Here is a 27,983-nt window from a genome sequence, read left to right on the forward strand (position 1 = left end):
GCTTTCATTCACATTTTTAAGGCCCCAGGTCAGTGTCACCAAGCCATCGATAGAAGGGCCAGGGCCAGCGTTCTTGGTCCTCTCTATGGTCCGTTCCCGAGAGCCGTTCCCGTGGGCAGGGGTGGTGGGGAACGAAGCTGCAGTCGTGTACAGGAGTGAGCGGCGTGTGGTGTTGATGCAAAGAAAGCCTTTCTGTGACGGGGATGGAGCTGCTGGGCTGTCGAGTCAGCAGCCCGGGGTCTGTGCTCCCGCTGCCTGTGTTGCTGGTTGGAGGTGATTCTACGCTGCTGACTTCACGGCACCTTTCAAGCCCTGACTCTGAAGTGAGTTTCACTTATCTCTGTTTCTTGGATGAGCAGAGCGAGCAGGGTGTAGCCTTCTGCTAAGTCCGATCACTCATTCATTCATTCATTCATTCATTCACTCACTCACGCCTACAGCGTGGAAACGTGCCCCACACCAGGAGAGCCGTGCTTCATCGGTGTCCGGCTCTGTCCCGCGAAGGCACGGGGCTCTCTCTCGTGGGGGGCGATCGCTTTGTTCGGCCCACGAATTCTTATCAAACGCATGTTCACCGTGGGCCTCGCTGGGACCAGCAGTCGGCGCTTTCTTTTCCCCGGAGCTGGGCCTGTGTCCTGGGCTTGTCCAGAGGGGAGCCAGGCCCCGTGGGACAGCTGTGTGGAGTGTTTGGGGGCCGTGGTTAGGTGCCCGAGGACCCACACAGTCTAGTCTCGGGCTGAACTGATAGGACGGGGAGCCCTGGTTCAGTCTAAACTGAAGGCGACTGTAACTTTAAAATACACGTTGGATTTTGAAGATCTGATATAAAATTTAGAATTATTTACAATTGCAATTGCATCGATTCCATGCGGGGTGGCACTCTTCTAGGTATGTCGGATTATACAAAATTATTATTGAAACGAATGTAATTTGTTTCTTTTTATTTAATTGCAATGTGGTTATGAACGTATTTAAAACGCCACACGCGGCTCTCTGCTGTGGCTGGCATCTGATTTCCATTAGCGTTTGTGTTCGTTATGGCGCATTGTTTATGATTAAAGGTTGTTTTATAAAACTTTGGCTTTGAAAGGTCAGTTGTTCCCAGCCACTAGAGCTGTCCAGGCATTAGTAGAAGGCTCATTCATTCATTCATTCATTCATTCAACATCTGCAACATGGAAATGTGCCCAGCACCATCTTAGATGCTGGGCACCCAGGCGTGCGGCCCCATCCCCTGCCCTGAGGAGCTCATGGTCGGGGGGGGGGGGGGGCGGGTCGCTGGGGCTCTCCGAGCTTGGAAGCTGCTGAGGATGATGCCTTCCGGCCCACAGCTCGGCGGGTATTTGCGGATCTCCCGCTGGCTGCTCTCCGGAGGGCTACGGAGAATCACAGACCCGAGACAGACGGGTCCGGCCATCCCACTGCTCCCTCATCGTCAGCTCCTCCTCACTCCTCAGTGGGGTTCACACTGAACCCCGGCTGCTGTCCTCCGCTCTTTCTTCATCTCAAGCAGGGTCATTGCCAGAAGCGCTTGCGTGTTGTTGTGTGTGAACGTCCTTCCTCTCTGGCCTCGTCTTCTCGTCGTGAACGCGCACGAGGTTGCTGCCTCCGAGCGATTTCTTAGATTCCCAGGTGACGGGGGAGGGGGGGGTGTTGGCGGCCTGGCGGGGGAGGAGCGAGGGTTTGCGGGCGTCATGGTGTGGACAGCCCACCAGTACCGGTGGGGCCCACAATGCCTGGTACTCACCAGCCACTCTCTGCGCTGGGGCATGAGTGAGGGGCGCCCTTTCTCTTTGTATCTGTTGGGAGACGTTCCTTAAATTTAATTTTCCTACTGCTTTTGATAACTGTAAGTTTAATTGAGTGAGCCTTCTCTTATTTCTCTGTGTTTTATTTTATGCATTTAAAACTTATTCTGATTATTAATTAACCAATGTCACCCCAATAAATTCAATAAAATAAAAAAAATTAAAAAATACAGCTCAGCCTGAGAAAAGGGCGTGTCAGGGCTGACGTCGCATTTTAATTCACGGCTTAGCAACCGTCGGTTCAAGTTACCTTGGCTGGTGCGACGTAAAACTCAGGTGTATAGTCATCCCGTGTGAAAGCTCTTACGGGTCACCTCCTCCCCTGGGAACACCCTGGCCCCGCCCCTGCCACCCTAGGACCCGGGTAGTCCTGGCCGGGGCCGGAGCGCTGCCCCTCCGTCAGCCGTGGGGGCTGGGCAGAGACGGGAGCCTCGAGGTCAAGTTGCTCGCCGTGGGCACCTTGGAGCACTGCGAGGCAGAGCCGTGCCAGCTCCTGCTCACTGGCCTGAACCTGATACTGGAGTTTTAGGTTCCGAGAGCAGGTCTGCTAAGTTCTCTAAAAACCTAAATAAAGGATGAAGCGCTCGGTGCTCAGCGCAGTAGGCGCCCCTCCGCTGCGGGGGCGCTCGCGGCTCCCGTGGGTCCCGAGAGGACGTCCTTCCGAGGCATGGCTGCCGTTTCCTGTGGTTTTGGGGGGCAGGCCGGGGGAAGGGAGGCTGGCATTTCACCCATGAGCATAGCTGCTGGGTTCTGTGACCTGCATCCCTCGCCCCCCTCTGCCCTCTCACAGTGCTTGCTCCTCTCATGACGATGAACATCTTTCTTAATAAAACAGTCCAGCCTGCCTGGCTGGCTCAGGGGTGAGTGTGACCTACGAACCAGGAGGTCACAGTTCAATTCCCGGTCGGGGCACAGGCCTGGGTTGCGGGCTCCATCCATACTGTGGGGTGTGCAGGAGGCAGCCGGTCCAGGATTCTCTCTCCTCACTGATGTTTCTCCCTTTCCTTTCCTCTCTGAAATCAATAATATACATATATAAATAAAACCGCCCAGTTCTATGCCCATTCGTAATGATGGGAGTAGTGATCACATTCAGTACGTGCCTCCTGTGTGCCGGGCGCTGTGGGAAGGACTTCTGTTCTTTAAGGGTCACCCGACCACAGTCCCACGAACGTAGCTGCTACTCTCAGGACCTTCGTCTCGCAGGTGAGAAGCCGAGACCACGGAGGTGGCGTAACTGGCCCAGGTCCCACAGGGCTGGGATCTGAGTCCGACCCCCGGGCCTCGGGCTCGGCCACCCGCCCCCTGGGGTACAGCGTCTCAGAAGTGCTGGGTGACGCCGTGGAGTGAGTCCCCAACCGGTCGCATCTGATGGGCCTCAGGCGCTGACCACGGCCGCCGCTGGGAGCCAGCCCAGCCCGTGCCCGTGGGCTTGGGCGTTGCACACAGACCGGCTGTTGACTGCCCGGCTAACGGGGGCTTTTCTGTGTTGACAGGGATGCTTCCTTCGGAAACTGCACGTACAACCTCACCATCCTCGACTGTTTGCAGGGCATCAGAAAGGTAACCCAGCTCTCCCGGCTGCGGCCACACGGCCGTTTCAAACGTGAAAAGGGAACCTGCCCCTGCCCTGTGTGCTGCGGGAGGAGAGGGCGTCGGGGCGGAAGGCTTCCGCTCCAACGACGGTCTGTAAATGGAGGCCTGGCCGCCCTGTCGCTCCTCTCAGCAGCGGAAGGGGCGCCCTCCCATTGCAACTGCTCTGGGCAGCTGTCCCCCGTCTGTCTGCTGCGGGGCCCGGGCATCAGCGCCATCGGCCAGGTGACGGGGGGTGGGGGGTGGGGGGGACAGGAGTCCGACCGCTGCTCCCCCGCTGGCCGGGAGGACCCCGTCTGGCTCTCTCTCGATGTTTATGCTTTCATTGATTTCAGAGAGGAAGGGAGCGGGAGAGGAACGTCAGTGATCAGAGTCACTGGCTGGCTGGTAATTTCACCTGCCTTTGCCCACCCTGGTGTGTAGCATGGAGAGGCTAACCAGAAAGATGGGAGAATCTGGGGACATGTTTTAGCTAGAACCTTGCTGGTATGTTGCATGTTGGAGACAGAAGTAATTTTACACACAAGTCACGTAAATGGCCGCGAAATGACCGTCATGTTTTGAGTGTGTCGTCCCCTGTGAGACGGGCTCAGAGCACGAAGGCTGTGCGAGGAGCGGCCTCCTCCGGGCTCTGCACGCGGGCACGGGGCGGCGCGGGCACGGGGCGGCGCGGACACGGGGCGGCGCGGACACGGGGTGGCGCGGGCACGGGGCGGCGCGGACACGGGGCGGCGTGGGCGAGGGCACCGGCGCCGGAGGAGCCGCCTCCGCTCAGCGTGGAAACTGACCCCCCTTCTGCTTCCAGGGATTGCAGCACGGATTTTTCGACTTTGAGACGTTCGACGTGGATGAGTACGAACACTACGAGGTGGGTGTGCGTCCGTGTTTGTGGCTGTGATCACGCGTGGGTGACGTGGTGCCCGCGGGGCGGCCGGCGGAGGACAGCGCCCTGGCGTTTCCCCGGGTTGTCGGTGTCTCCTCTCAGCTTCGACTGGGAGCCATCACTCCGGTTTCGGGAAACGCCGGATCTCTGTATATTCTGCCGTCGAATCTTTATTGACAATTACTTTCCAGCTTCCTGAGAAAAGTAATCGCACAGTTTGGTAGTGAACTTGTAAGTTACATTTATTTGAAAATCCGGCTTCTTTTGAAAACAAAACTGGACGTGTGCCTTGTAATACTTTTGCCGGCCGCATTCTTATTCGGAAACGCGGCTGCACCTGCTCGGGGGAAACAAGTCCAAAGGCTCGGAGGTCAGGCCCTCCCCACGCCCCCTCCCTCCCCCGCGAGGCCCGTCCAGGGCAAACCTGAACTAATAACCTGGAGAAGATGATTCGGAGCCAAACGGCGCGGACACTTAATTAACCAAATGCCTCAAATATTTACTTTGCCTTAAGCTCATCAAGTGCCTGTCGTCCCAGCATGTTTGTGTTTTTGGGATGCTCTCACTGTCAGCATTCTTTTCAATGACAGGGACATTCAGTATTTCTTCGCATTAGTTTCAGGTGTAGAGCATAGCGGTTTCAGCGGTTCTCAACCTGTGGGTCGTGACCCCTTTGGGGGTCGAACGACCCTTTCACAGGGGTCGCCTAAGACCATCGGAAAACACATATATAATTACATAATGTTTTTGTGATTAATCACCACGCTTTAATTATGTTCAATTTGTAACAATGACGTTGGGGGTCACCACAATATGAGGAACTGTGTTAAAGGGCTGCGGCGTTAGGAAGGTTGAGAACCACTGGGTTAGACAGTCGTACTTCATAAAGAAAAAAAGTCTGAGTTCCGTCTCTTTGGTTTTCAGAAGTCTTTGTGGCGCTGTTAAACCTCGCATGTACATCTGTGGTGGCTGTTCTCACGTGTAATGTCGCATTTCCTTTAACGGGTGCCTTAGTTTGTGCTCCTGTAAGAAAAACAGCATAGACCGTGTGGCTTACGCAGCAAACACTGATTTCTCTCAGTTCCGGAGGCTGGAGGTCTGGGATCGGGGGGCGGGGAGGGGGGGACGGAGGGGTGAGGGGGAACTGGGCGTCTAGGAAGGAGCAGCCCCCAGGCCATGGACGGCCCTCCTCTCCCGTGTCCTCAGGTGGTGGAAGGGGCGAGGACACTCTCTGGCCTCTCTTTTATAAGGTCACTAACTCCATTCGCGAGGGCCCCATCCTCATGACTTGATCTCTCCCTAAAGGCCCCACCTCCTTGCACCATCACACTGGGGTTAGGTTGCAATGTGAATGTCGAGGGCCTGGGACGTGCAGTCTCCAGCCATGGAGCAAAAGGAGACGACAGTAGCACCTGTCCCAGGGGCTGCTCTGACGCTCAGTGAGCTGCGTGCACCTGAGTGGCACCTGGCACAGAGTCACAGGTAGGTATGTACCCACTGCTGTCATTACTGTTACTTGTCACTCCCACAGCTTCCAGACTCCGTAATGAGAGAATCATTGATTGCTTTTTAGTATTTAGTGTGAGTTAGAGTCCTTGATAGATGTTTGAGTGAAGGTTGAATGGTGCTTGTGCTGTCTTAGAAAAGACACCTGTTCGTAAGGAACCAACCCTGTGGTTGTCAACCGCAGGTCTAGCGTCTCCGTCTTACTGTCGAGGACACTATATTGTCAATTATCGAAAGGCTGTCTATCTCCCAGTTTGGGGCTGAGAGATGTATTTGTGGCCATCACAGCAGTGGCCCACCTCACGGGCACAGACGTACTTTCCAGAACTTGTGAAAATTCAAGTGCTCAAGTCCCACGGCATTTCAAACGCACCGGGCGGGTTAGCTGTTCCGAAGAAACCGGGTGAATCTCGTGGACCGAGAATTCTATGGTAACGCGACGAGAACCACCTAAATACACCCGCTCTCGGAGCCCCGATGTTCTTTATCTTGGGGTGTCCTCCCAGTGAGAGCATCTGGGCCTTCCCCCGGGAGCGGAGGAGTAGGCTTTCGGCCGGAAGGGTGAACTCGCCCCATGGCCTCATCCTTGCTGAGCTGTTGCTTACCGAGTGCGTCGGGCAGGAGTCTGTGTGAGCCAGGTTCTGCTGCGGTGTGTGTGTCTGTTTAATGAGAAAGCCTGGTTTGTGTTGCGTTAACTGTTCTAACGGTGGTAAATATTGACATATGTGTACTTCACTCCGAAAGAGGCCCGATGTTCATTTTGGAAGCTTACCAAGCTCGGCTTCTGTCACACCAGTCAGTTCACGTTCTTACTCATTTTCTTTTAGACGTGGATCTAAGACCTAAATCTCTTTGCTTCTCCCATCCACCCGTCCAGGCCACTGACTATAGTTCAGTATTTCCCATGTTTATCTCCTTGGGTAGGCAGGCTTGCAAACACGCTCTTTTGGTTCTGGGAGCGAATGTGCCTTCGTGAGGCCATTGTCTTGCCCGTCTGACGGGTATGAAAGATTACTGTTTAACCAAGGGATGTCCACGACCCAAGTAAACACACAGCCCAGTGTCCTGTCCAGCCCGCTGAACGGTCAGGGATACGGAGACAGTGAACACAGAAACCCGTTCTCTTCCACTGTTCACAGAAGATGGGTGTTCGCCTTTTGAGGGTCAGAGCCTAGGTTTAATTTTGAAATTTTAAGTAATGTTTTAAGCTTAAGACTTACGTGAGAGGGATAGCAGGCCATCAGTTGGAGACTTTGTTTGTTTTTCATTTTTACTGATTTCAGAGAGAAAGGGAGAGGGATGAGAGAGAATCATGGATCGGCTGCCTCCTGCACGCCCCCTGTAGGGATCGAGCCTACAACCCGGGCATGTGCCCCCACCGGGAATCAAACTGTGACCCCAACCATTGAGCCACACCGGCCTGGCCAGACTGTTTTATTTAAGCAAGAAAATGTTCATCCTAAAGACTTGTAAAATGTATTTTAAATAAAATCTAATAATATTATATTGAAAATAAATTTACTTTAAATTATGTATTTTAAAAAAGAGTCGTATAGGAGATGCTTTAATCCAGTTGATGTGAACAGACAGGTATGCTTGACATTTGGTGTGTGCACCCCTAACAGCCACAGAGATGGTGGGGATTTTACTTAGGGCATTCTAGAGAGAATATGTTTATTACGACGAGTTTGATGCAATGCAGACACCCATAGGCGTCTTGTCAGGCTTCATTTGCACCCGGAGAGAAACGTCTGCATTTGAAACATGAGCCCAGTAGCGCCAAGGTTGGGTTTTCCTGGGGTGAGAGTGGGCAGAGTAAGTAACTAAGGCGGAGGTTCCCGCTTTTCCCAGGGCCCTGCTCCCACTTATTGAACAAATAGAAGCCCCGACAGACCGCGGGGTTCAGACGGTATCGGACTCAGGTCCCTGCGTCGTCTGCTCCTCCTAGTGACGGAGCGAGCCTTCTGTGTGGGGAGCCGTGGCCCGGGAGAGAACACTGCCTCCCCTGCCTGGTAGCTGTGCACGGAGCCCTCTGGGGGCCCTAAGCGGGCGGGGGCGGGGGGGGGGCAGTGGGGGTGTGGTTGTGGGTGGGCCAAGAAAGCAAACTTGAAGCTGCGCTAACACACACCTTTTGATGCATCGCACACATGTGTCCCAATCGCCCGCACAACCTCAGGTGCCCCCAGCCCTGCCCCAGTGGTCCCTGGGTTCAGAGGCCACGGGGAAGGGGAGGGGAGGGGAGGGGAGGAGGAGAGCATGGGCAGTGGGAGGAGGCTCGGCCCTTCCCTGGTCTTCAGCGTTTTCTCGGGACCCTTAGCGTGTGGGGACCAAAGGCTGAGACCTGGTGATCCCCGTCAGCCCACAGGCGTGTCCTGTTGGGCTGTGCGGCATCTAAAGGCATCCTTCCAAGGGCAGATGTCAAACAGAGAGATGTCGGGCGACTGTCCCGTCAGAGGGTGGGCCTCATCCAGCGCTTTCCTGCGGGATGGCTCCTTAGCCAGCGCTGGGGCCGGCCTCCTCCTGCCTGGCCCCTGGGGCTGTTGGGTTTGCAGCCACGGCCAGAGCCCTTGGCGGAGTCTGGGTCGCGGTGTGACCCTGAGGGTGGGACCAGGGTCTGTCCCTCCCTCCTCCTTCTAAAAATCAGTGTTGACAACAGCTGCCCCACGAAAGTGTGTGTATCATACCTCTGATCAATTTGTAGATTTAAAAAAATGGCTTAAAGTATGTATCCCACGTTCATGGAAAGTGCGTATATTGTCTGTTTTCTCTGATTTCCCTTTACTTATCGCTGGGACAGGCAATGTTTGTTTGGATTCCTTTCCATTGCAGAGTGGCCAGGAAACAAAATTCTTTTAAGCAAATTTAAGAACATTTTTTTAAAGTTTTACACAGTCTAGGAAAACACTTTTCTGAAGTGGATTGAATTCATAAGTACCATTTTGCGAATCGATGCATGTTTTTATTTTAAACTGTTACTTTGTCTTTACATATGTCCAGTGAGTCTAGAACCAGTAACATGAAAGCGACTTTCTCCGTAAGGGTTTCCTAAGTGGTGTAAGAATTACAACATATTTTTCTTTTCTTTTTTTCCCTCACAAAATTCTCCAGCGAGTTGAAAATGGTGACTTCAACTGGATCGTTCCGGGGAAATTCTTAGCATTTAGTGGACCACATCCAAAAAGCAAAATTGAAAACGGTAGGTTTTTCTTTACCACCCAACGATGTGCTTCAGACCGTCTTTAATTCCTTCATTTCCTCCAATAACCCTTCCTTTCGGTGATATTCTCCAGAGAATTTCGTAATTTGGAAACGGAATCGTAGTAACTCGTGTGCTCGATGCCACCCTTAGGGGTGGAGGCGTGGCCGCTGCTGTAAGACCAGCCGATGGTCAGGGGGTCAGAGGGGCTCACTGCCCCGACCAGGTGTCAGAGGAGACCCCGAGAAACAGGCCGTCACCCCTGAGAGACGCCTGCTCCCCCCAGGGGCTCCGGGTGCTGGGTGCTGGGTTCTGGACGCAGAGTCTCAGGGCCACAGAGAGCATGTTGGGGCCACTTTGGCTGTGGGGACGCGAGAGCCGCCGTGTTTTGGTTAAAGACGCTGGAATCATAAATGCATAATTTAGCGGTAGACCGCAGCATAGTCTGGATTTCAAATTTTCTAAAACAAAACAAAACACCAAACCACCCAGAACCCTCCGGGGATAATGTTTTTCTCATTTATGTTTAAAAAAAGGAAGAACAAAAGCAGAGAGAGAGAGAGAGAGAGGAGGGGGGGAGTCCCACTCTCTGAAGGTCAGCCTGCCCCTTTAAGGAGAGAGCAGGTGGGGAGCTGGGCAGGTGGGAGCCGGCTGTACCCCTCGCTGGCTGCACCCCTCGAGCCGTGTGAGCTCCTGCACCTCTGAGTGGGGTTCCCCCTCTATCAAAGGGGGGGGGGGCAACGCTCATTGCAGGCGCGCAGTGAGGATTAGAGATACTGTATCCAGTGCTCTGCACACGATAGGTGCTTATTAGGGAGCAGATATTCAGATTCCGTGTTTATCACGGATGAGCCTAATATTTTATTTACTTCATTGGCCCATTTTGCAGTTTTTTACTTTTAATAATGACTGGGGGCCTAGTCATTCAACTCTGCTGTTCTTTAGTTTCCTGACTTCCGATGAGGGAAGAGATGACTGTTTAAATCTCTCTCCACCCTCAAGTTCTGGTTTGGTAGCTCCAGGGTCCTGCCTGAGCTTCACTGATGCCAGGGCACCACCTAGCGGCCGGACGGAGAAGGGCAGCCGTGCATGGCGCTACCACCAGTCCCTGAGAGCATTGATAGCCCCCCAAATACTGTGAGAGCATTGATAGCCCCCCAAACAGCTGTGAGAGCATCGACAGCACCCCAAACAGCTGTGAGAGCATCGACAGCACCCCAAACAGCTGTGAGAGCATTGATGGCACCCCAAGCAGCTGTCCCCAACCATAGGATATTGCCACTGGCTTTGGGTATAGCTCAGTGAAACACTTGTGGGCTTTAAGAAACCTGCTCACCAACTCTAGGAAGTGGAGACCCAACAATTAGCCTCAGGTTGGTTCTGGCCGGAAATCAGCCCCCGCGCAGCCCGGAGCCTGACTCCAGGGCGCAGCCGCTGCCGTCTCTCCTGCCTGCTGTGGGCAGGGCCAGGCCCTTTGCAGGCCTCGGCAGCTGGCTGATTGCAAGGTTCAGGGAAGCACTTCGCGTCGCGCCTGGTCCATAGCAAGTGCTCAGTGCACGTCGGCCACGATTATTCTCATTCTTGTCGTTACTTCAGCGTCCTGTTGCCATAGTTGGTGACATCAGTGCACTTTTCTCAAAAGAACGATGATTTGGGCCAGTAAACCAGCGAGGAACACAGGTGTGATTTTCCCGATGGGAAAGCAGTTGTCCTCTGGTGCCTGTGTGAGTCACTTCTCTACATGGAAGATGGCAGATACGCTCTCACCTCTTTGCTCAAAAGTAGAAATTGTGTATCTGGGCTGTGGGTTAGCCAGGCCTGCCTCTCAGATCTGCCTGCCTCCGTGGGGTGACCTCGGCTCAGTGTACCCCTCGGCTCGGGGTGGGGGGGCAGGCGGAAGAACCAGCTCTGGCACATGAAGCCCAAGAGGCACCTATCGGAATGATGCTGGGAGTCCCAGCCCCCGGGGAAGGCGCGGAACGAGGCTTAGGAAACAGCCAGGATCCCAGGGAGAGAAATGGGGGATCCCCAGGGGTCCCCCGCTGTGCTGACAGCCCCCTCTCCCCCAGGTTACCCCCTCCACGCCCCCGAAGCCTACTTCCCTTACTTCAAAAAGCACAACGTGACGGCCATCGTGAGGCTGAACAAGAAGATCTACGAGGCCAGGCGCTTCACGGACGCGGGCTTCGAGCACTACGACCTCTTCTTCATCGACGGCAGCACGCCCTGCGACAACATCGTGCGCAGGTTCCTGAGCATCTGCGAGAACACGGAGGGGGCCATCGCCGTCCACTGCAAAGGTGCGCGCCCGCCAGGCCCGAGCCGCTGTGTCCGAGGAAAGGGGACGCAGCCTGTTGGCACAACCCCTTCCCGGGAAAGGGTGCTTGGATGTGGGTGCCGGTGGCGGTGTGGCCTTCCGGGTCCTCTCCCTTCCCAGGCGCCTCGGTGCGGGGCCGGGCAGCGTCTGTAGGCTGGCAGGGCACTTTTATTCTAATTGTTGAAGACTTTAAAAAAAATATGTATTGATTTTGAGAGAGAGAGAGAAAGGGAGAAGGAGAGAGAGATGGAAACACTGATGAGAGAGGAGCATCATTGGTCGGCTGCCTCCTGCGCGCCCCCCACTGGGGATCGAGCCCGTGACCTGGGCATGTGCCCTGACCAGGAATGGAACCCGCACTTTCCTGGTCGACGCTCAGCTGCTGAGCCATGCGGCCGGGCAGGTGCCGGCACACCTGTCAGGAGGTGAGGGCTGGTTGGTCCCTCTCTCCCTCCTGGAATCGGCCACCCCTTTCCTCCCTTCCATACCCCCGGGGCTGATGCTCCCTTTCATGCCCCAGCTGTCGGGCCTGCCCCTTCCGCGCCTGCCTTTCCCCATGGGCCTCTGCGCGTGTCTTCCCAGCCCGAGGCCAGGGGACCGCAGCCCACGGGAGTCACCGGCGGTTGGCTTGTCTCTGAGTGAAGAGCAGGACTTGGTTGTGTAAAGGAATCTCTGGTCTGGGGGGCGGGGGGCGGGGAGGGCGGGGCACGCTGGGGCAGGGTCCTCCAGGTTGTAGGGTTTAGCACAGAGCACTGCAGGCCGCCCTGTGAAAGTTCAGTTTTAGATAAACGACAAGGACTTTTTTAATGTGTCTCAAATATGCACGGAACGTACGTGCTGTATGTTCCCTGCAGCCCGTGTCCGCTGCTCGGCAAACGGAGAGAACACATGCTCGGAGCCGCGAGCCGGTCTGTGATTTCCCTGCTGAGAGGAATGGCTCTGGCCCCCTGGGCTGGGCCCCCGGCTCCCCACATGCAGCGTCTCGAGCGCCACTGGGGGGCGCTGCTCCCGCACCTGTGGGGTTTGGTGCTCAGAGTCTGGTCCATGTGGGGGCTGCGCTGCTGGAGCTGACGTGCTCCGCGAGCTGCTCTGGCTCTGACAGTGATGAAACGCCATCCGGGCCTGCTGCTATGTTTAAGATGTGAGTAGGTGGAGGTACTTTGCTGAACATGTGAGAGCAACGGAGGCTGCCTCTGCAGGAACCCGGGAGGGGGGCTGAGCGGCACGCGGCCCCCATTTAGATGGGGCTCCCGCGTCGGGCCAGTCCACCCGACAGGCCCCTCCCTCCCGTTTCCCCAGCAGGATGGGGCCCGAGGGCAGGCCTCCCTGCCTCTTAGGGGGGTCTTTCCTTCACTCCTGGCGGATTGCTGCTCTCCCTTCCCATCAGGTCACGTTGGGGGGGCGGGTGTGCCCCGGGTGTGGCCCATTCGCAGACTAACTGCCTCGCCCTCGCATTTTGGTCAAGATTGCCCAGCACGCCCTGGCCAGGCAGCTCAGTGGTTTGTGCGCCATCCTGATAGGCCAAGGTTGCGGGTTTGACCTGGTTTAGGGCACATTCAAGAACCCACAAACGAATACATCAATAAGCGGAACAGCAAGTCGATGTTTCTCTCTTTCTCTCTCAAATAAAACAAGTAAAAATAAATGGAAGGATTGCCCAGGCCCACGAAAAAGCCCGCACTCCACATTTCACGTGTCCGTGGAAGCTGGGAGGTCCTGGGAACAGGAAATGCTCGCAGACTCTCTCTTAAACTACTTTTGTCTTTCCGGGGATGAGTTTGGCCTGATGTCTAGTTTGGTTTTGTGGGTTTTTGCATTAGAATGATCCGTTGCAGCTTTGGTACAGCGAGTGCACTGCAGCCTGGACGTGCGCCTTGTTACACAGAGGACCCTGCAGTGAGTCTGCGCGGCTCAGGGTGGTCGCTCTGTAACTCGGTTGTGATATCGGTGTGGGGTCAGTGTGTGGGCCGTCCCGCTCCCAGGTGGCAGAGTGTTTCATTTGCTTCCACTTGTACACACACGTGGGAGCCTTTTACAAGAATCACACCTTCGGAGTAATTACCGCTCCACTGCTTTTCATAGCATCGGTATCTGCTGGAGGCCCGTTAATTATTTTGACATCCGCCCTAATTAAGTCAGCTTAATTTTCTGGGAATTCAGCCGCCTCGAGCATTTTAACTGAATGCGAGGAGGAGGCAGCGAGAACAGTCTTCCGTGTCCCACGAACTTCGGTGGCCGCGGAGAGAGAACGGCTGTGCCACGCGCCTCCCGCAAAGTGCTGTACAGAGCAGGGGTGGGGAACGTCCGGCCCGCGGGCCGTGTAAGGCCCTCAGAATCATTGGGCCTGGCCCTGCCAAGGCATCAGGGGTGTTAATGTTTGACCAAGCAGAGCAGGCAGATGTTTAAGTGGATAACGTTGTGTGGCCCGCGAGTGACGTTATAAATGTGCAGGTGCCCTTGGCAGGAAAAGCTCCCCCCTCACCCCCCGAGGACAAACCAGAGCCGAGTTTGCCGGGAAGGTGTGACCTGCTATGACCGTTCAGTGTCTCCTGTTCATCTGGTTGAGTGAAGAGTGGGCTGGGGACTCGTGAAATTTTCTAGCACAATCTTTTGGAACATGGCCGCACTGTGCAGTCCGGACCTGCGATTGCTGAGGTTCTACAGCAAGCATGTCAAACTCAAAGGCTAACACGGGCCAAATAAACAAGGCATTCGGCCCGCGGGCCGTGAGTTTGACGTAGGGATTTCAGGAACCGCCTGGCCCTGTAAGGCGGGCGGCGGGGCAGTCGGTAGTAAATAGACCCCGTCCAGCTTCTCGCCCCGAGGCACCGGGAGCCCTCTCGCTAGGCCCGCTTTCACAAACCGTTCAGGCTCTTCTAGAACCTAGCGGAACGCTCCTCTCCTGTGCGATCCTGGTGAGAGCGCCAGTACGTTCTTTTTATAGATTAAATTACAGGCTTTTTGACAGGGGGAAGCATCTTAGTTTCAGAGGGATCTGAACACTTTCTGCACCTTTTCTTTTTGGTTGTGGGTGTGTGTGGCGAGGAGCCCCCCCCTTCCCATCCCCTCCCCGGCCCAGGGAGAGGGCATGGGGGCACTGGTGTCCCCACAGAGGCCAGCGGAGGGGCTCTGGACGCCGACTGGCCCTGGTCCTGCTCCGGCCACTGGGCTGTGTTCTGTCAACTTGATCTGTGTCCTTGTCAGACCTCCGCAGAGACCAGGACAAATGTCTCCTGACTCCTACGTCTAAAGAAGAGCCCAGGAGGCCACATTAACGTCACTCTTTTCTAGCGCATTGGTGCCGGGTCAGGTCCTTGGGGTCAGGAGGTGGCCCTGCTTCAGGTGCCAACAGGCCCCCCCCCCATGCCCCTCGTCTGATGAAACAGGGTCAGTAGCGTTGTAAACAGGCAGGTGCCGGGCGGGTTTGCATCCCCGGCTCGTCCCTCTCTTGCAGCCGGCCTGGGCAGGACGGGCACGCTGATCGCCTGCTACGTCATGAAGCACTACAGGTTCACGCACGCTGAGGTCATCTCCTGGATCCGGATATGCCGGCCCGGCTCCATCATCGGGCCCCAGCAGCACTTCCTGGAAGAGTAAGTCTGTCGTCCCCATGGGCGGGGTACATCCGGGTCCCTGGTCGCCCTGCCTCCGTTCCCCCCGGACCCTGGCAGCCGGGGTGATGGACGGCTGCATCAGGAGGGAAGGCCGCGCCCCAGGAGCCTGGCGAGGGGACGGCTCCGGCCTCCTCACGGCTCCGGCGGTCTCCGGGCCGGGCAGGCGAGGAGGCACAGAGCCACCTGCTCCTGCCTGTTCCCTGTGGTTTCCTGGGTGTGATCTGGCCTCAGTGTGATTTTCTTACGTCTTCCCACCTGGCATGTCATTCCCTTCTTTCCTGTTGTTTGCACGTCTATAAGCAGAGCGGGAAACACACACACCAAACAAAACGCGGCTGAGGTCTGTGGGTGACGGTGGCGAGGTAGCCGCTCCTGGACGAGGAGGCAGCTGCGTGTGGCTGCATCTGAGGAGCTGCCCGGGCAGGAGGGAGAGCGGCTGGTCCCGCCGGCCCGGACTCAGAGGAATACTTATAACCCCTCCTTCCCGTGCTCACCCACTGGCTTTGGTCAAACCCCAGTCCCCAAGAAGGAGAGACTTAACCTGTAGGTGCACAACCCTTCCCGGTTTCCCCTTAACATTTTAGAAATCACCAGCCATTCGCCCATTAAGGGACGAGGAGCCCTGGCCGCTGGGGCTCGGTGGGTGAGTGTGTCCATGCACGGAGAGGCCTGGCTGTCCCCCTGTCCGTCGGCCCAGCGGCCTGTTGGTTGTCCCCCTGTCCGTCGGCCCAGCGGCCTGTTGGCTGTCCCCCTGTCCGTCGGCCCACGGCCTGTTGGCTGTCCCCCTGTCCGTCGGCCCGCGGCCTGTTGGCTGTCCCCCTGTCCGTCGGCCCGCGGCCTGTTGGCTGTCCCCCTGTCCGTCGGCCCAGCGGCCTGTTGGCTGCCCGCCCCTGAGAGGGACAGTGAACCACAGCAGGTGTCCCCCCAGGGGATCCCAGGCAGGCACGCCCGCCCGTGTGCCCAGCGGCAGGTGTGGGAGCTCGGGCTTCTGCACAGACGTGCAGACACGTGGTGTGGTCAGTCTTCTGGTCACGCCGTCGCGTTCTGTTTGGCCTGGGAATTTGCTTTGGAGCCGCCGTTGGCTTCCCGACCCCAGAACCATGCAGAAGTGCCGTGTTCTCCTGGGCTGCCACGTGCGTGGGAATTGGTTCCAGCAGCTTCGTGTAGGCAGGATGCAGGCACCCGTGGAGGTGTCGTCACCTGTGGCGGGTCAGGGGAGGATGGGCAGTGAGACCCCAGGCCGCCTGTGGGTGTGGCTGTTCGGAACGAGTCGCGTTCCTCAGATTTCTCCCTTGGGGGGGTTCAGAGGGGGGCACTGCGACCTCATGTTACTCGAGACTGGGCCCAGCGACGTGTCCGGTGGCTTCCCACCAGCAGGTGTGGGGGCTGGAGTCAGAGGCTAAAGAAAGAGCCTGGGACTTGGCCCCGGGCTAGAAGGGGGGCCCCGGGCCAGAAGGGGGGCCCCGGGCCGTTGCAGGACATCAGTCTCAGGCGGTGAGGACGGACGAAAGACATGAGAGATGAAGAGAGTGGCGTCGGCGATGACGCAGACGCATGAATAAGTAACACGCTCCTCGGGGAAGAAATGAGGGTGAAACGTCTCCTGATGGGTCTTCATCTGTCAGACCCTGAACGGGGGGCGGGTGTGCTCCTCCACGTGAGCCACGGAGCCCTGAGGGGAGGGCATTCCAGCCCCGGGACCTCAGGACGCTGCTTCGAACGCCTGCCGGTCCTCACACCACACACGCCCAGGCGTTCATTTCTGTGTCTTTTTAAAAGAATATTTTTATTGATTTCAGAGAGGAAAGGAGAGGGAGATAGAGAGAGAAACTTCCATGATAGAGAGAATCATTGATCGGCTGCCTCCTGCACGCCCCACACTGGGGATCGAGCCTGCAACCGGGCCTGTGCCCTGACCGGGAATGGAACCGTGACCTCTTGGTTCATGGGTTGACGCTCAATGCCTGCGCCACGCCAGCCGGGCCCCCATTCTATTTGTTTTCCTCAACGTCCAGTCCGCCGGGTATTTGCCAGCCGGCGAACGTAGCGGTGGGTCTGCAGACCTCCTCAAGGTCCAGGCGCCCGCGGACCGTGGGGATCTCGTTTCTGAGCCAGCAGGTCGGATGGGACCCGAGATCCCGAGTTTCTCACAAGTGCCCGGGTGAGGCGGGTGGTCCCACCCACAGGGTGGACGAGGCCTGAGCTCACTCGTCTCGGCACTGGCTGCCTCGCTCCGTGTGGTGCTTACAGCATCTGGTAAATGTCACCATAGAACCGAGTGACATCGGCAGTTAATAGGTCAACCAGTGCTGTTTATTTCAGGAAATGACCAAACACGAGATGAAGAACGCCTGTTCACGAGATGGAAAAATGCTTGGACATGTCTAACCATAGAGCTGGGGTTTTTATCATGACTGACTCCTCCTGTGTGCCTTCAGGATGTGGGTGTGTTAGATACAGGCATTGGGTCAAGAAAAGTGGGTTCCATTTTTTAAAATAATCTATTAAAAGATTTCGGAACTTGCTATTCCTAAAATAGCAATAATTAGGATCTGAAATATTAGAAGCAAAGGAAAATAATGCTTGACAGTCTTGTGGTTGGTTTATTGGAGCCACAAGCACACGGCTGGGTTTGAATTGGAACTGTGCGTGACAGTCGCCTTTTTGCAGGAACAGCTACTACAAACCTGAGAATTGCTTTTCGATATTCACTATTACATCATTCGACTCACTCGACACCCCATTGGCATTGACGCCATTGGCTAAGCAAGGACCTGGGTTCAGGTCTGAAGAATAAGGTGTATTAGAAGAATTTTCGGCAATGGTGGCATCAGGAATTGATCCTGAAAATCTCATGCCAGTTACTGTGGCACATGGAATGGTTTTTGTTTTGTTTCCTGTGTGAAAGGGGTTAGAGGTGAAATAATGATGCGTTAGGGTTCGTTGTGAAGTTTGTATTTTGGTTTGATAGCAGTGACTGAGGGCAAGGATGGAGGGGTTCTACCCCTAAATTCAACTAGATTCAGGTAGTTGACTCTTTGGCGAATGTCCCAAATCACTTCTTTCCTTTCTAGCTACATTTTCTTGGTGTTGCAGAAGCAGAACCTTCTCCCACGCCCTCCTACACTCTTTCTAAACATCTTCCGATGGAACATCCATCAGTACGAAGTAGGAACAGTTCTCCTTGCTTAGCGCCTCCTTCCGTCTCCCCAGTCATGGGCACCGCTCTCTGACATCTTCCTCTGATGCCAAGTGAGAGGGTCTCATTTGTCCGATTCTCGAATCCAGGAGCACCCCCTGGACCCACGGCCGCCCTGGGGTGGTGCTGGGAGCAGTGCGGGGTGGCCTGGCCGCAGGTTGCAGCACAGCAGGCCTGGGTGGGGCACAAAGTGGGTGGGTTTCCAGGCGACATGACCACTGTGGCTTTGGGTGGACAACGGGAAAGGGAGGGTGGCACTGGGAGGGCGTGTCCGGACTGGAGGGTGATGAAGGTCGCGGTGATGCTGTGGGTCAGGACGCATCGGGCTCAGGAAGTGCGGAGGGAGGGAGGTCAGCTCCAAGTAGAAGCAGCCGCACAGTGAACCGCGTGCTCGCAATTCAAAGCCGGAGACAAGGCAACGGGCCTGCCTTTCTTTGGGGGGGATTCAAAAAGCAGATTTTAGTCCGGCCGTGGTGGCTTCAGTGGTTGAGTGTCGACCTATGAACCAGGAGGTCGAGGTTCGATTTCCGGTCAGGGCACGTGCCCAGGTTGTGGCTCAATCCCCAGTGTGGGGTGCACAGGGGGCAGCCGATTCATGATTCTCTCTCATCATGGATGTTGCTCCCTCTCTCCCTCTCCCTTCTTCTCTGAAATCAACAAAATACATATTTTAAAAAACAACAAAGGGGTTCCCAGTCTTCTGCGATGGAATTTGTTCTGAGCATCTGAGAACCTTAGCAGTCAACCCCTGTGTGGCGATCGGGACCTGTAGCAGAAGATGGTCATTTGTGTTTTATATAGAATTTAACTTGCTGCGGCTTCAGAAAGGGACTTTATTTTCCTTGTCCCAAGACTCTGTAATCGCTCTGTTCTGCTTTGTAAATGTTTATCCGCTCGTCCTTTTGTTGACAAGACATCATACTCCTGAGACGACAGTATTTGTTGTAAAGGGCATTTTGCTTTTCTCTCCTTTCTACAGAAAACAGGCATCGTTATGGGTCCAAGGAGACCTTTTTCGATCCAAATTGAAAAATAGACCGTCCAGCGAAGAAAGTATTAATAAAATTCTTTCGAACTTGGATGACATGTCTATAGGTGGAAACTTATCCAAAATACAGAACGTGGAGCGATTTGGAGAGGTGAGCCCCCCGGGGAGGCATCGGTGTCCCCCCAGGACTCCCGTCCTGCACGTGGACTCCCAGGGCGGAACTTGTTTCTTCTCTGAGGCTGAGAGGACCAGAATCTTAGGTGTGGAGCCCCCCTCCCCCACAGCAAGACGGGGTGACCACGCACAGGGCGCAGGGAGGCTGTCAGGTGGGGTGACTTTGGTTAATAAAATTGCAGGGGTTTGGGGTATGCAATTCTACCCTGCATCCTCTATGATTGACTGCATTCCCTATGCTGTACTTCACATTCTGTAATGTACATGTGAGCAGTGCTGAGTTCATAGTGCATTAAAGCGATGAAGATAATCCGTATGAAATACATCTACACACTGTAGCCTGCCATCTAGTAAGAAATACTCATACAGCCAACCGTTCACCGTGACCTTTCTGTGGAACATGCACTTTCCCCGCAGAACAACTTAGAAGAGGATGAGGATGTGGAAATGAAGAACAGCATAACCCAGGGAGACAAACTACGTGCCTTAAAGAGCCAGCGCCAGCCACGCTCCTCGCCGCCCTACGCCTTCAGGTAGAGCATTTGAAACTTCGACCTTCATGTGTGTTCCATGTGTGGACAGAATATTTAACCCTCTCCTTTTTTAAAAAAAATCTATTTGTATTGATTTCAGAGAAGAAGGGAGAGAGAGAGAGAGAGAGAGAGAGAGAGACATCAATGATGAGAGAGAATCATGGATCAGCTGCACCCTGGCCAGTGTGTTTCAGTGGTTAGAGCATCAGCCTGGGCACTGAAGGGCCTTGGGTTCGGTTCCCAGTCAAGGCCATGCACCTGGGTTGCAGGGTCCATCCCCGGCTAGGCACACGCAGGAGCCAACCAATCAGTGTGCTGCTCTCACATTGATGTTTCCCTCCCTCCCTCCCTCCCTCCCTCCCTCCCTCCCTCCCTTCCTCCCTCCCTCTCTATCTAAATTCAATTGAAAAATATCTATGGGTGAGGATTAACAAAAGCAAACAAGGAAAGCAGTTTGCTCTACATGGGATTCAAGATGAACCAAAAGCCTGCGTCGCTTCCTGCTGGCTGGGGTTTATTTGTCAGTGAAGGCACGCGGATGCCCGTTCCAGGGGCTCCCTCAAGGCTCTGCCTGCGCGCGCCTGGGTCTCGCTGGGAGGGGCGCGCAGGGACCCTGAGCGCCTGTCTCTGCTCTTTGTAGGTTGGACGATATGAAAGGGCACCCGAGGGCAGTGGTGTGCCAGCCTTTCAGGTACGGTGACCAGAGCTGACGACACCCGGGCCTGAGCCGGGGGGCGGGGGGGGGGGTGTGGGGGGGCTTTGCCCTGTCAGGGCCATTGGATATTTATAACGTCACGTCACTCGAGGGCCACACAAAAACATCAGCTTAAAAACCAGCCTGCCATGGTTGGCCCAACATTTAATTAACGCACCCCAACGCCTGGGCAGGGCCAGACCAATGATTTCTCGGGCTTATACGGCCCGCGGGCCAGACGTTCCCCACCCCTGCAAACTGGTGAAAATGAGCTGCGCCCCGTATTTCACTGCTTCAGCCCCTTCCTCTCTGTGACGATGGGGTGTGTTCCACGCTCCCCAGGAGAAGGGGTTCCGTTCCTGAGCGGCCCCGGGGCTGGTGGCTGTGGCAGTGGCCGGTGCTTACTGCATGGGGGGCGGGGGGTGGGGGGGCTGGTGGCTGTGGCAGTGGCCGGTGCTTACTGCACGGGGGGTGGGGGGGGGCTCTGATAAAGGCCATTGGCACAGCCCTTTGGAGCTGGTGCTCGGTTTTGCGGTGAACGGACCCCGTTCCTGCTATTCCTCCTTCCTCGTTTTGCACGTTTGTTGCCCTCCTCTATTTTCTCGTTGTTTTCCCTCCTCTACCCTCCACGCGCAGAGGACACGTTAGTGTTTTTCTCGGGGAAAAGTCCCCTGAGTGCTCTCTGGTCGTGTCAGGCCATGGGGGTACCAGGACCCAGTGCAGGGCTTGGCGGGGCAGGAGAGAGGTTTGACCCAAACCGGGATGCCCTGGGGAGCGCTGGGCCCCGAGGAAAGAGGAGGCGGTTCCCCCGCGAAGCCACAGGATGAGGGTGTAGGTGCCGCCGGAGGCTGTGCAGCCGTGGACTCTCAGGGGGTCGGATGCAAAGATGCGACGGGCAGTTGGGATAAGGCACAGCCGTGGCCTCGCCCCGGCCAGGGGCCGGTGGGAGGAGAGGACCCGAGGGGGAGGGGCCCAGGATGGCGGGAGGTGAAGAGCAGGGCGTGGGGTCCCGGTTGGACCCCCGCACGGCCGCTGGCAAAGGGGGCTGGGCGCCGAGGCTCCCGGAGAGCACCCGGCAGACCCGCTGTCTGGGCGGCGCCTCGCCCTCGCCGATGGCTGCGTGTCCCCGTGGCACAGCCTTCCCGTGACACTGGCTCTGTTTTCTCCCCGCAGACTGGCTTCTTCCTCACAAGGGTCTGCGTCTGCTCTGAAGATCTGCAAAGTGGCTTCGTCCCCGTCCGCCACGGCCAAGCGGATCACCAGGGGCAGCTTGGCCTCGGGCGCCAGTGGGAGAAGGTAACTCCCCCGTCCGAGGGCTGGGGTCCAGGTCAGCAGCAGGGCGTCCGGCTGCCCTTGGGGGGAGGGGAGAGAAACCACAAAGGCCCTGTGCCCCCCGGGCCTGTCCCCTCCTGCATTGTGGGGACGAGGCTGCGGGGGATGGCGGGCGGCACGCTTTTCTGTAGTCGCCTGGTTCGAAAACGGAGCTGAGTTGTACGCGCTAAGGTACAGCCGATGGTCATTCCGCCGGGACGGTTCATGGAGCCGTGTGACCAAATGCCTCTGAGTCAAAGCTGGCGCTTCTCACCCTGTGCTTAGAGTTCACTTACTTCCTGCCTCAGGACCCATAGCACCCGAGCTCGCATCCAATAGCACCTGATCTCGCATCCTGTAGCACCCCGATCTCAGGACCAACAGCACCCCGATCTCAGGACCAACAGCACCCGATCTGCCCCCTCTGTCCCCCGCACTGTCCTCGTCACCCCCCGTGCCGCGCTGTGTGTCTGGCCTCGAGCCGGTAGCATGGCTGTCGTGTTCCTGTGTCCCTCCAGCTTCTCCGTAAACTCGCGGCTGGCCAGCTCCCTGGGGAACCTGAGCGCGGCCGCGGAGGACCCGGACAGCAGGAAGACGCCGCCCTGCAAGGTGGGCCTCGCCGCCAGCCCCTTCGCCAACCTCCTCAACGGCAGCTCCCCGGCGTCCTCCAGACACTGCCCCGAGCTCAACAACAACCAGTACAGCCGCAGCCCCGCGAGCAGCCAGCGGGGCCCCGCGAGCACCCCGACGGAGGAGCTGGGCCCTGGCCCCGCCGCCCCCAGCCCCCGGGCCTCCTACACCGGCCTGTCCTCCTCCTCGGCCCGGTTCCTGAGCCGGTCCATCCCCGTAAGTACACAGACACCGCCGCTCGGCCCGCAGACCCCCGGTCGCAGCTTCGGGGCGTCGCCCCCCTCGCCCCCCTCCCCCCTCTCCCCCCGGCTCCCCCCAAAGAAATTCAACAGCACGAAGGGGGCCCTCTGAGCGCCCCTCGGCCGGACTGTGGGCGCATCCCGTCCGCCGCCTCCCTGTCAAGTAAACGCCCAGCTTCCACCGGGCTCCTCCCTCCTCGCTCCTCCCTGCGTGGTAGCCGGCCAGCCTGCTCCAAGCCAGAGCGGCTCCCACGGCAGACGGGTGCCGGGCGGGCGCTGCCGGGACCTCCTCCGCCGCACTAAAGGGTGAATCGTGAGCAGTATCTTCTCAGGACGGAGCCTTAGGTCCTTGAGCGCATCCGCTCGCAGGGCACTGGCCCGGCGCTAACTCGGTGGCCCGGGGAGGTGAGCATAAGGCAGCGCACAGGGGTCCCTGGGGCGTAGGCAGAAGCAGGGTATCAGGACGACGGGCAGAATGAGCTGCCGTTCCCCGCAAGACTGGATGAAAGCTCCCCAGACACGCTTTACCCACAGGGTACCAGCCCCCTTTCCTGATTGGGGATCCCTGTTGGGGTAAATCTTTAAACAAAAAAACACCTTTTTATTGATTTTAGAGAGGAAGGGAGAGAGAGAAACATCAATTGGCTGCCTCCTGCACGCCCCCTACTGGGGATCGAGCCTGCACCTCGGGCCTGTGCCTTGACTGGGAATCGAACCGGTGACTCCAGTGCACGGGACGACGCTCAACCAATGGAGCCACGCCGGCCGGGCATTTTGCTCGTCTCAAAGGGAACTGAGGTCTGCGGGGTGTGAGTTCTGATTTGGGGGAACAAGCCCGCACCGGTCAGGGCACGTGGCCGACGTCAGCAGCCGCACTGATCCCCCCGGGCCGCCCTTGTGCCCGCGCTCTCCACACGCTTCCTCGTGTTATCGGGAGAGGCTGCTTCCGCAGCGAGGAGGGGGCGTGCGGGTGCAGTGCCCTCAGCCGAGCGGTAGCCCCGTGGGCGACAGTGAGACCCACGTCCTCAGATGGCAGATCAGAAACCACTTTTCTAACATGGAGATACAGTGTGAGTGTATGCAGCGTGCATGTGTGCACATGTATGTTGTTTGCATGTATGTGCAGTGTGCACACGTGTGTGCATGTGTGTGTGTGTTGGTTGAACTCGGCCACGCCCACCTCTACCTCAGGCCTTGTTCAAAGTTTCTCCCCCTCCGTCCACATGTCCTTCGCGCATATTCCCCGCGACGTTATTCCCAGGGGCGTGTTGCCCATCACTCTAGATTCCTGTGGCGATCAGGGCCCGGGCAGTTGCCAGCCCCCCCCCCCCCCTGGACTCGAATCCCACTCTGCTGTGGGTGCATGCGTGTCGGCAAAGCCTAAATCCTCGCCGCGGCGGCGGATGGGAACGGCCTTGCGTTTCCGTGTGGGCAGCGGGGTTCGAGGTCAGACACTGCCCAGGAGTGGAGGCCGCCTGCTTGCACCCCCTGATGGAGGCCGGCCGTTGTCAGACCCGAGGGGAGGCCCTGCCCTTGGCAGAGCGGGTGTTGGACGTGGAGCCGGTCCGTGAGCACCTTGCCCAGGTCACGGCTGAGGCTGGTGCCGCCCACGTCGCGGCGGGTACCGGAGCCCCCGTGGTTGGGCCAGAAGCAGCGCATGTTTCTGGGTCTCCGCGTGGCCGGTGGAATCCTTAGGTGCCCGTCGATGCCTCGCCCTCCCGCTTATATAATCTCATCTTGGCTTCAGTCGCTATTTTCTTATTTTCCTTCTCCTCCTCTCCTCCTCTCTCTTTCTGGCCCGAATAGGGTAATTTTCCAATAATTAAATTTAAAGTCATAGTCTGTGTGGGCAGCGGCTGCTCGCTCCCTCCTCTCCCCCTTAAATTTGTCATTTTCTTGTAAAGAAAACACATTTTCAAGGAGAGCTGCCAGCAGGGTGCGTTTTCTCGCCCAGCCCCCGGGAGGCAGCGGGTCTGCTGTCACTGCCCTGCCTCCTCCCTCTGCCTTAGACCCCGTCCCTGAGAGGGGGCTGCGCCCGCCTCGGAAATCCCTGCTTTATGAGGCGCTAAGCAGGGGGCTGTGGGTTTTCCCTGTGGGCCCACTGCAGCTTTTCTTTACTTTTTTTTTTTTTTAAAAAATATTTTTATTGATTTCAGAGAGGAAGGGGGAGGGAGAGAGATAGAAACATCCGTGATGAGAGAGAACCATGGATCAGCTGCCTCCTGCACGCTCCATGCTGGGGATGGAGCCCGCACCCGGGCCTGTGCCCCGACCGGAGTCAAACCCTGACCTGGTTCCTAGGTCGCCGCTCAGGCCCTGAGCCCCGCCGGCCGGGCCAGTGCAGCTGTCCTGAGGGTGTGGGTTTCTTGTCTAAAGAACCGGCCCTTCTGCTAATGCCCCTGAGGATGTGATGTTCTTAAACCCTCGGAGGACAGGAGGCTGTGTGGCCATCCCCTCCCGGCACCTGGGAGAAAGACCCAGAAAGCCCTGGGGCGCGGGCGACGGGCCTTGCGAGGGCGTCTAGTAGGTAAGAAGCTGCAATTAGCATCTCTCCTAAGAGCAGCAGCTCAGCCCCCGGAAAGATGGAGGCCCGAGGCCCTGGGCCGTCTAAACCGGGACGATGGGAAAGGCTCCCCCGGGCCTGCGGCAGCCCAGCTGGCCGTTTCTGTTCCTCTGGCCTCCTCGGCTGGTCCGGTCCGAGGTTCCTGCTGCCCCGGGCGAGGGGCGAGGGGTGCTCAGTGACCCACTTACAGTGAGAAACCAGCTCCCTCTCTGCCATCAGGGGCGGTGTTTCCCAGCGCTGAGAACTGGGGGGCGTGTGGCGGGCGTGGGTGGGGGAAGCGTTTTATCAGGTGAGATGACTGAGTCTGCTGTCGTGAATATCCCATCTCTTCTATTATAGAGACTTCCCACCGAGCGGGGTGCATCCACCTTGTCCCCACCTGACCCCCAGGGCCCAGGTCGTGTCCTGGTGCCTCCCCTTAGCTCTAATATGCAGCCAGCTGAGCGGCTCGGCTCCCTGCACACGTGGCTTTAGTGGATAAGAGAAAAGAGGTCTCATGTGAAAATGCAAGTGTAATCGCGGCGTCCAGATGAACTGAAAACACTGGCCATCGCTTCCTCGGGAATGGCCGAGGCAAGTCAGGTGTCAGCACCCGGTCACTAAGGATTGAGCTCCCTGTGATTGTCGAAAAGCAGATTACACCCCTGGGGCGGGGGGCGGGGGAGCGGAGGGAATCTATTAAAGTTACGGTGAGAGGATATTTTAGGTTAACATTTCGTTAACCCAAGTCGGCTGGCTCTTGGGACCCCGGGAATGGCTAGAGAGCGCTACGGAGAGATGTGATACCTCCCGCAGGCCCATTTTATCACAGGCTTTTGGTGTCACTGTTTCCAAAAACCCCTCATTGAGCTAAGTGTCTGCTGGTGTCCCTGGAGGAGGGTCCTGGGTAGCACAGGCGGGTGCCCTCTGTTCGTGGGAGCGCAGTCCACACGTTCCGTCCGTGGTTACCTTAGAAGCAGCACAACGCGGAAGAGCCAGGAGGAGACGGCATGGCAGAGGCAGTAACAGATGACCTATCCCCAGCGTCCACCCCCCCACTTGCTCATTAAAACGGAAACACTGGAGTTAAATATGAAATAAGACACGTATTGCCACGCGTGTGCTGTATCCCCTTTAATGATCGGTGCCAGTAAAACAAAACACTTTTTAAGGTGCTTTTCTGCCTCTGTAGTTAGACCTCAAACCAAGGGTAACGATGAACTGCTTTTTCTTCCTGGAGGGACTTGGGAAAGTGGCTGGGGCGGGGCGGGGGGGCGGGCAGTGTGGCAAAAGCCGCGGGGACCTGGAGCCAGGATTTGGACCCAGTAGGAGACTGGCATCTGGGCCCTGGGTCCTGTGGCCCAAGGCGTTTGAACATGAAGATAAGTTTCATTCATTTACTGGCAAAGACCGTAATCTTTCACGATTCCTTACCGTTTTCTGCTTTTGCTGGCCATCGTATAGGTTTATGTATTAAAGATCTGCCCGTATTTATAGCTATAATCATTAGATGTTTTCCTACCATGATTAGGTAACGAGGCTGTTTAACAAAGAAGCGCCCAGAACAGCTAACTTCTTAAAGGCACTGCCTACACCTGCCAGCAGACTCGGAGCAGGCTGCAGGGAGAACAAATTGTCTCGCTCTCCTTACCTAACACTTGGTTTTATGTCAGATCTAACTGCTTTCAGGGAATAAGACTTCTTTTATTTTGACATAGTTTATTTTGGGGACTGCACATTTAAGGTAACTTTATGCTTATTTTCCAGGTTGATTATGGCTGTGTTATTAATTTTACGGTATGCGTTTCATATATTCATGATGAAGTTATCTGGTCTGAACTCAGTATAACCTGCTTGAACTTATTAGTCACAAGAAATTGAATATTCTATTTGAGTAATTGAAATCTCTTGATTATATAAATTAGTGCTTGATTATATAAATAATATTTATGCCTCAGGTCTCCCTCCCTTCATTTTCATTGCTATTTTTCCCTCCTTTTTAGTACTTATGATGCATTAGGTATTACTTCTTATGGCAATGATAAAAAAAAGTTGGCCAAGCATAATGAAAACTTTAGTCAGAATGCTTAATCCTGGGTGTTTTTATAAAGAAAATGTCTTTTTAGAATAGTCCCAAGAACGATTTTGGATTCAGCCCTATTGGAAATCATGCCAATACACATTCTCACCGTGGGTTCAGGTGTGTGTGTTACAGTGCCTGATGCTCGGGCACCTCCTGGATTGAAGCCTTGGCATAAACCACATCCCGTGGGGAGAAGTGCCAAGCCCTTTTCACTCTTCCTAGGGGCGCTCGTAACCTTTCCCCTCGTCCTGAAACTTGCAGCCTCGAGACCCCCAGCCCCCGACCACCAAACCGTCCCTGCCCACCCCTCGCCTAGCCTTTCACTTGCGCCCAGTGCTACCCTCACCCTCAGTTTGTATAATTAAATGCTGACTCCTTGGTCTCTCATTTTACATGGTATGAGGGTGGTGCTGGCCCTTTGAGGGCGCAGGGCCGTAACTTGTTGGCTCGCGGGGTTGATAGAGACTTCCTTAGTGAGTGGCTGTGGCTAGGATGTAAAATTCTGGCACTTGAAAGGTAAACAAAGATAGTTTGAATCTTTTAGTAAATTATTTGCAAAGTGGACAGATTCCTTTTTTACTGATCCCTGTACCGTCAACAAAACGGACCGGCCTCAGAACTGATACGACCTCGTCATCAAATGCCCCAGACCGACTGGGAAAAGAATTCTTGG

General features: G+C 56.2%; 1 protein-coding gene across 5 annotated transcripts in view; it reads left to right on the top strand.

The window, feature by feature from the left end:
* The window catches only part of CDC14A (cell division cycle 14A), a gene marked incomplete at its 3' end in the record, with an annotated part of 63,232 nt that overhangs the window by 32,011 nt on the left and 3,238 nt on the right, over positions 1–27,983 (top strand). For 3 of the 5 annotated variants that reach the window (XM_081111911.1, XM_081111909.1, XM_081111908.1), the window contains 10 exons: positions 3,305–3,371; positions 4,207–4,269; positions 8,899–8,986; positions 11,056–11,286; positions 14,758–14,896; positions 19,096–19,255; positions 19,696–19,811; positions 20,452–20,502; positions 21,679–21,801; positions 22,335–22,662. In XM_081111911.1, the coding sequence (XP_080968037.1) occupies positions 3,305–3,371; positions 4,207–4,269; positions 8,899–8,986; positions 11,056–11,286; positions 14,758–14,896; positions 19,096–19,255; positions 19,696–19,811; positions 20,452–20,502; positions 21,679–21,801; positions 22,335–22,662 (1,366 nt within the window). Of the gene's footprint in view, positions 1–3,304; positions 3,372–4,206; positions 4,270–8,898; positions 8,987–11,055; positions 11,287–14,757; positions 14,897–19,095; positions 19,256–19,695; positions 19,812–20,451; positions 20,503–21,678; positions 21,802–22,334; positions 22,798–27,983 lie in introns of those variants that run through there. The other 2 variants (XM_081111910.1, XM_081111907.1) reach the window with 1 other exon arrangement.

The sequence above is a fragment of the Myotis nattereri genome (genome assembly GCF_964212035.1).
Source record: "Myotis nattereri genome assembly, chromosome: 18".
NCBI classification, from domain to species: Eukaryota; Metazoa; Chordata; class Mammalia; order Chiroptera; family Vespertilionidae; genus Myotis; species Myotis nattereri.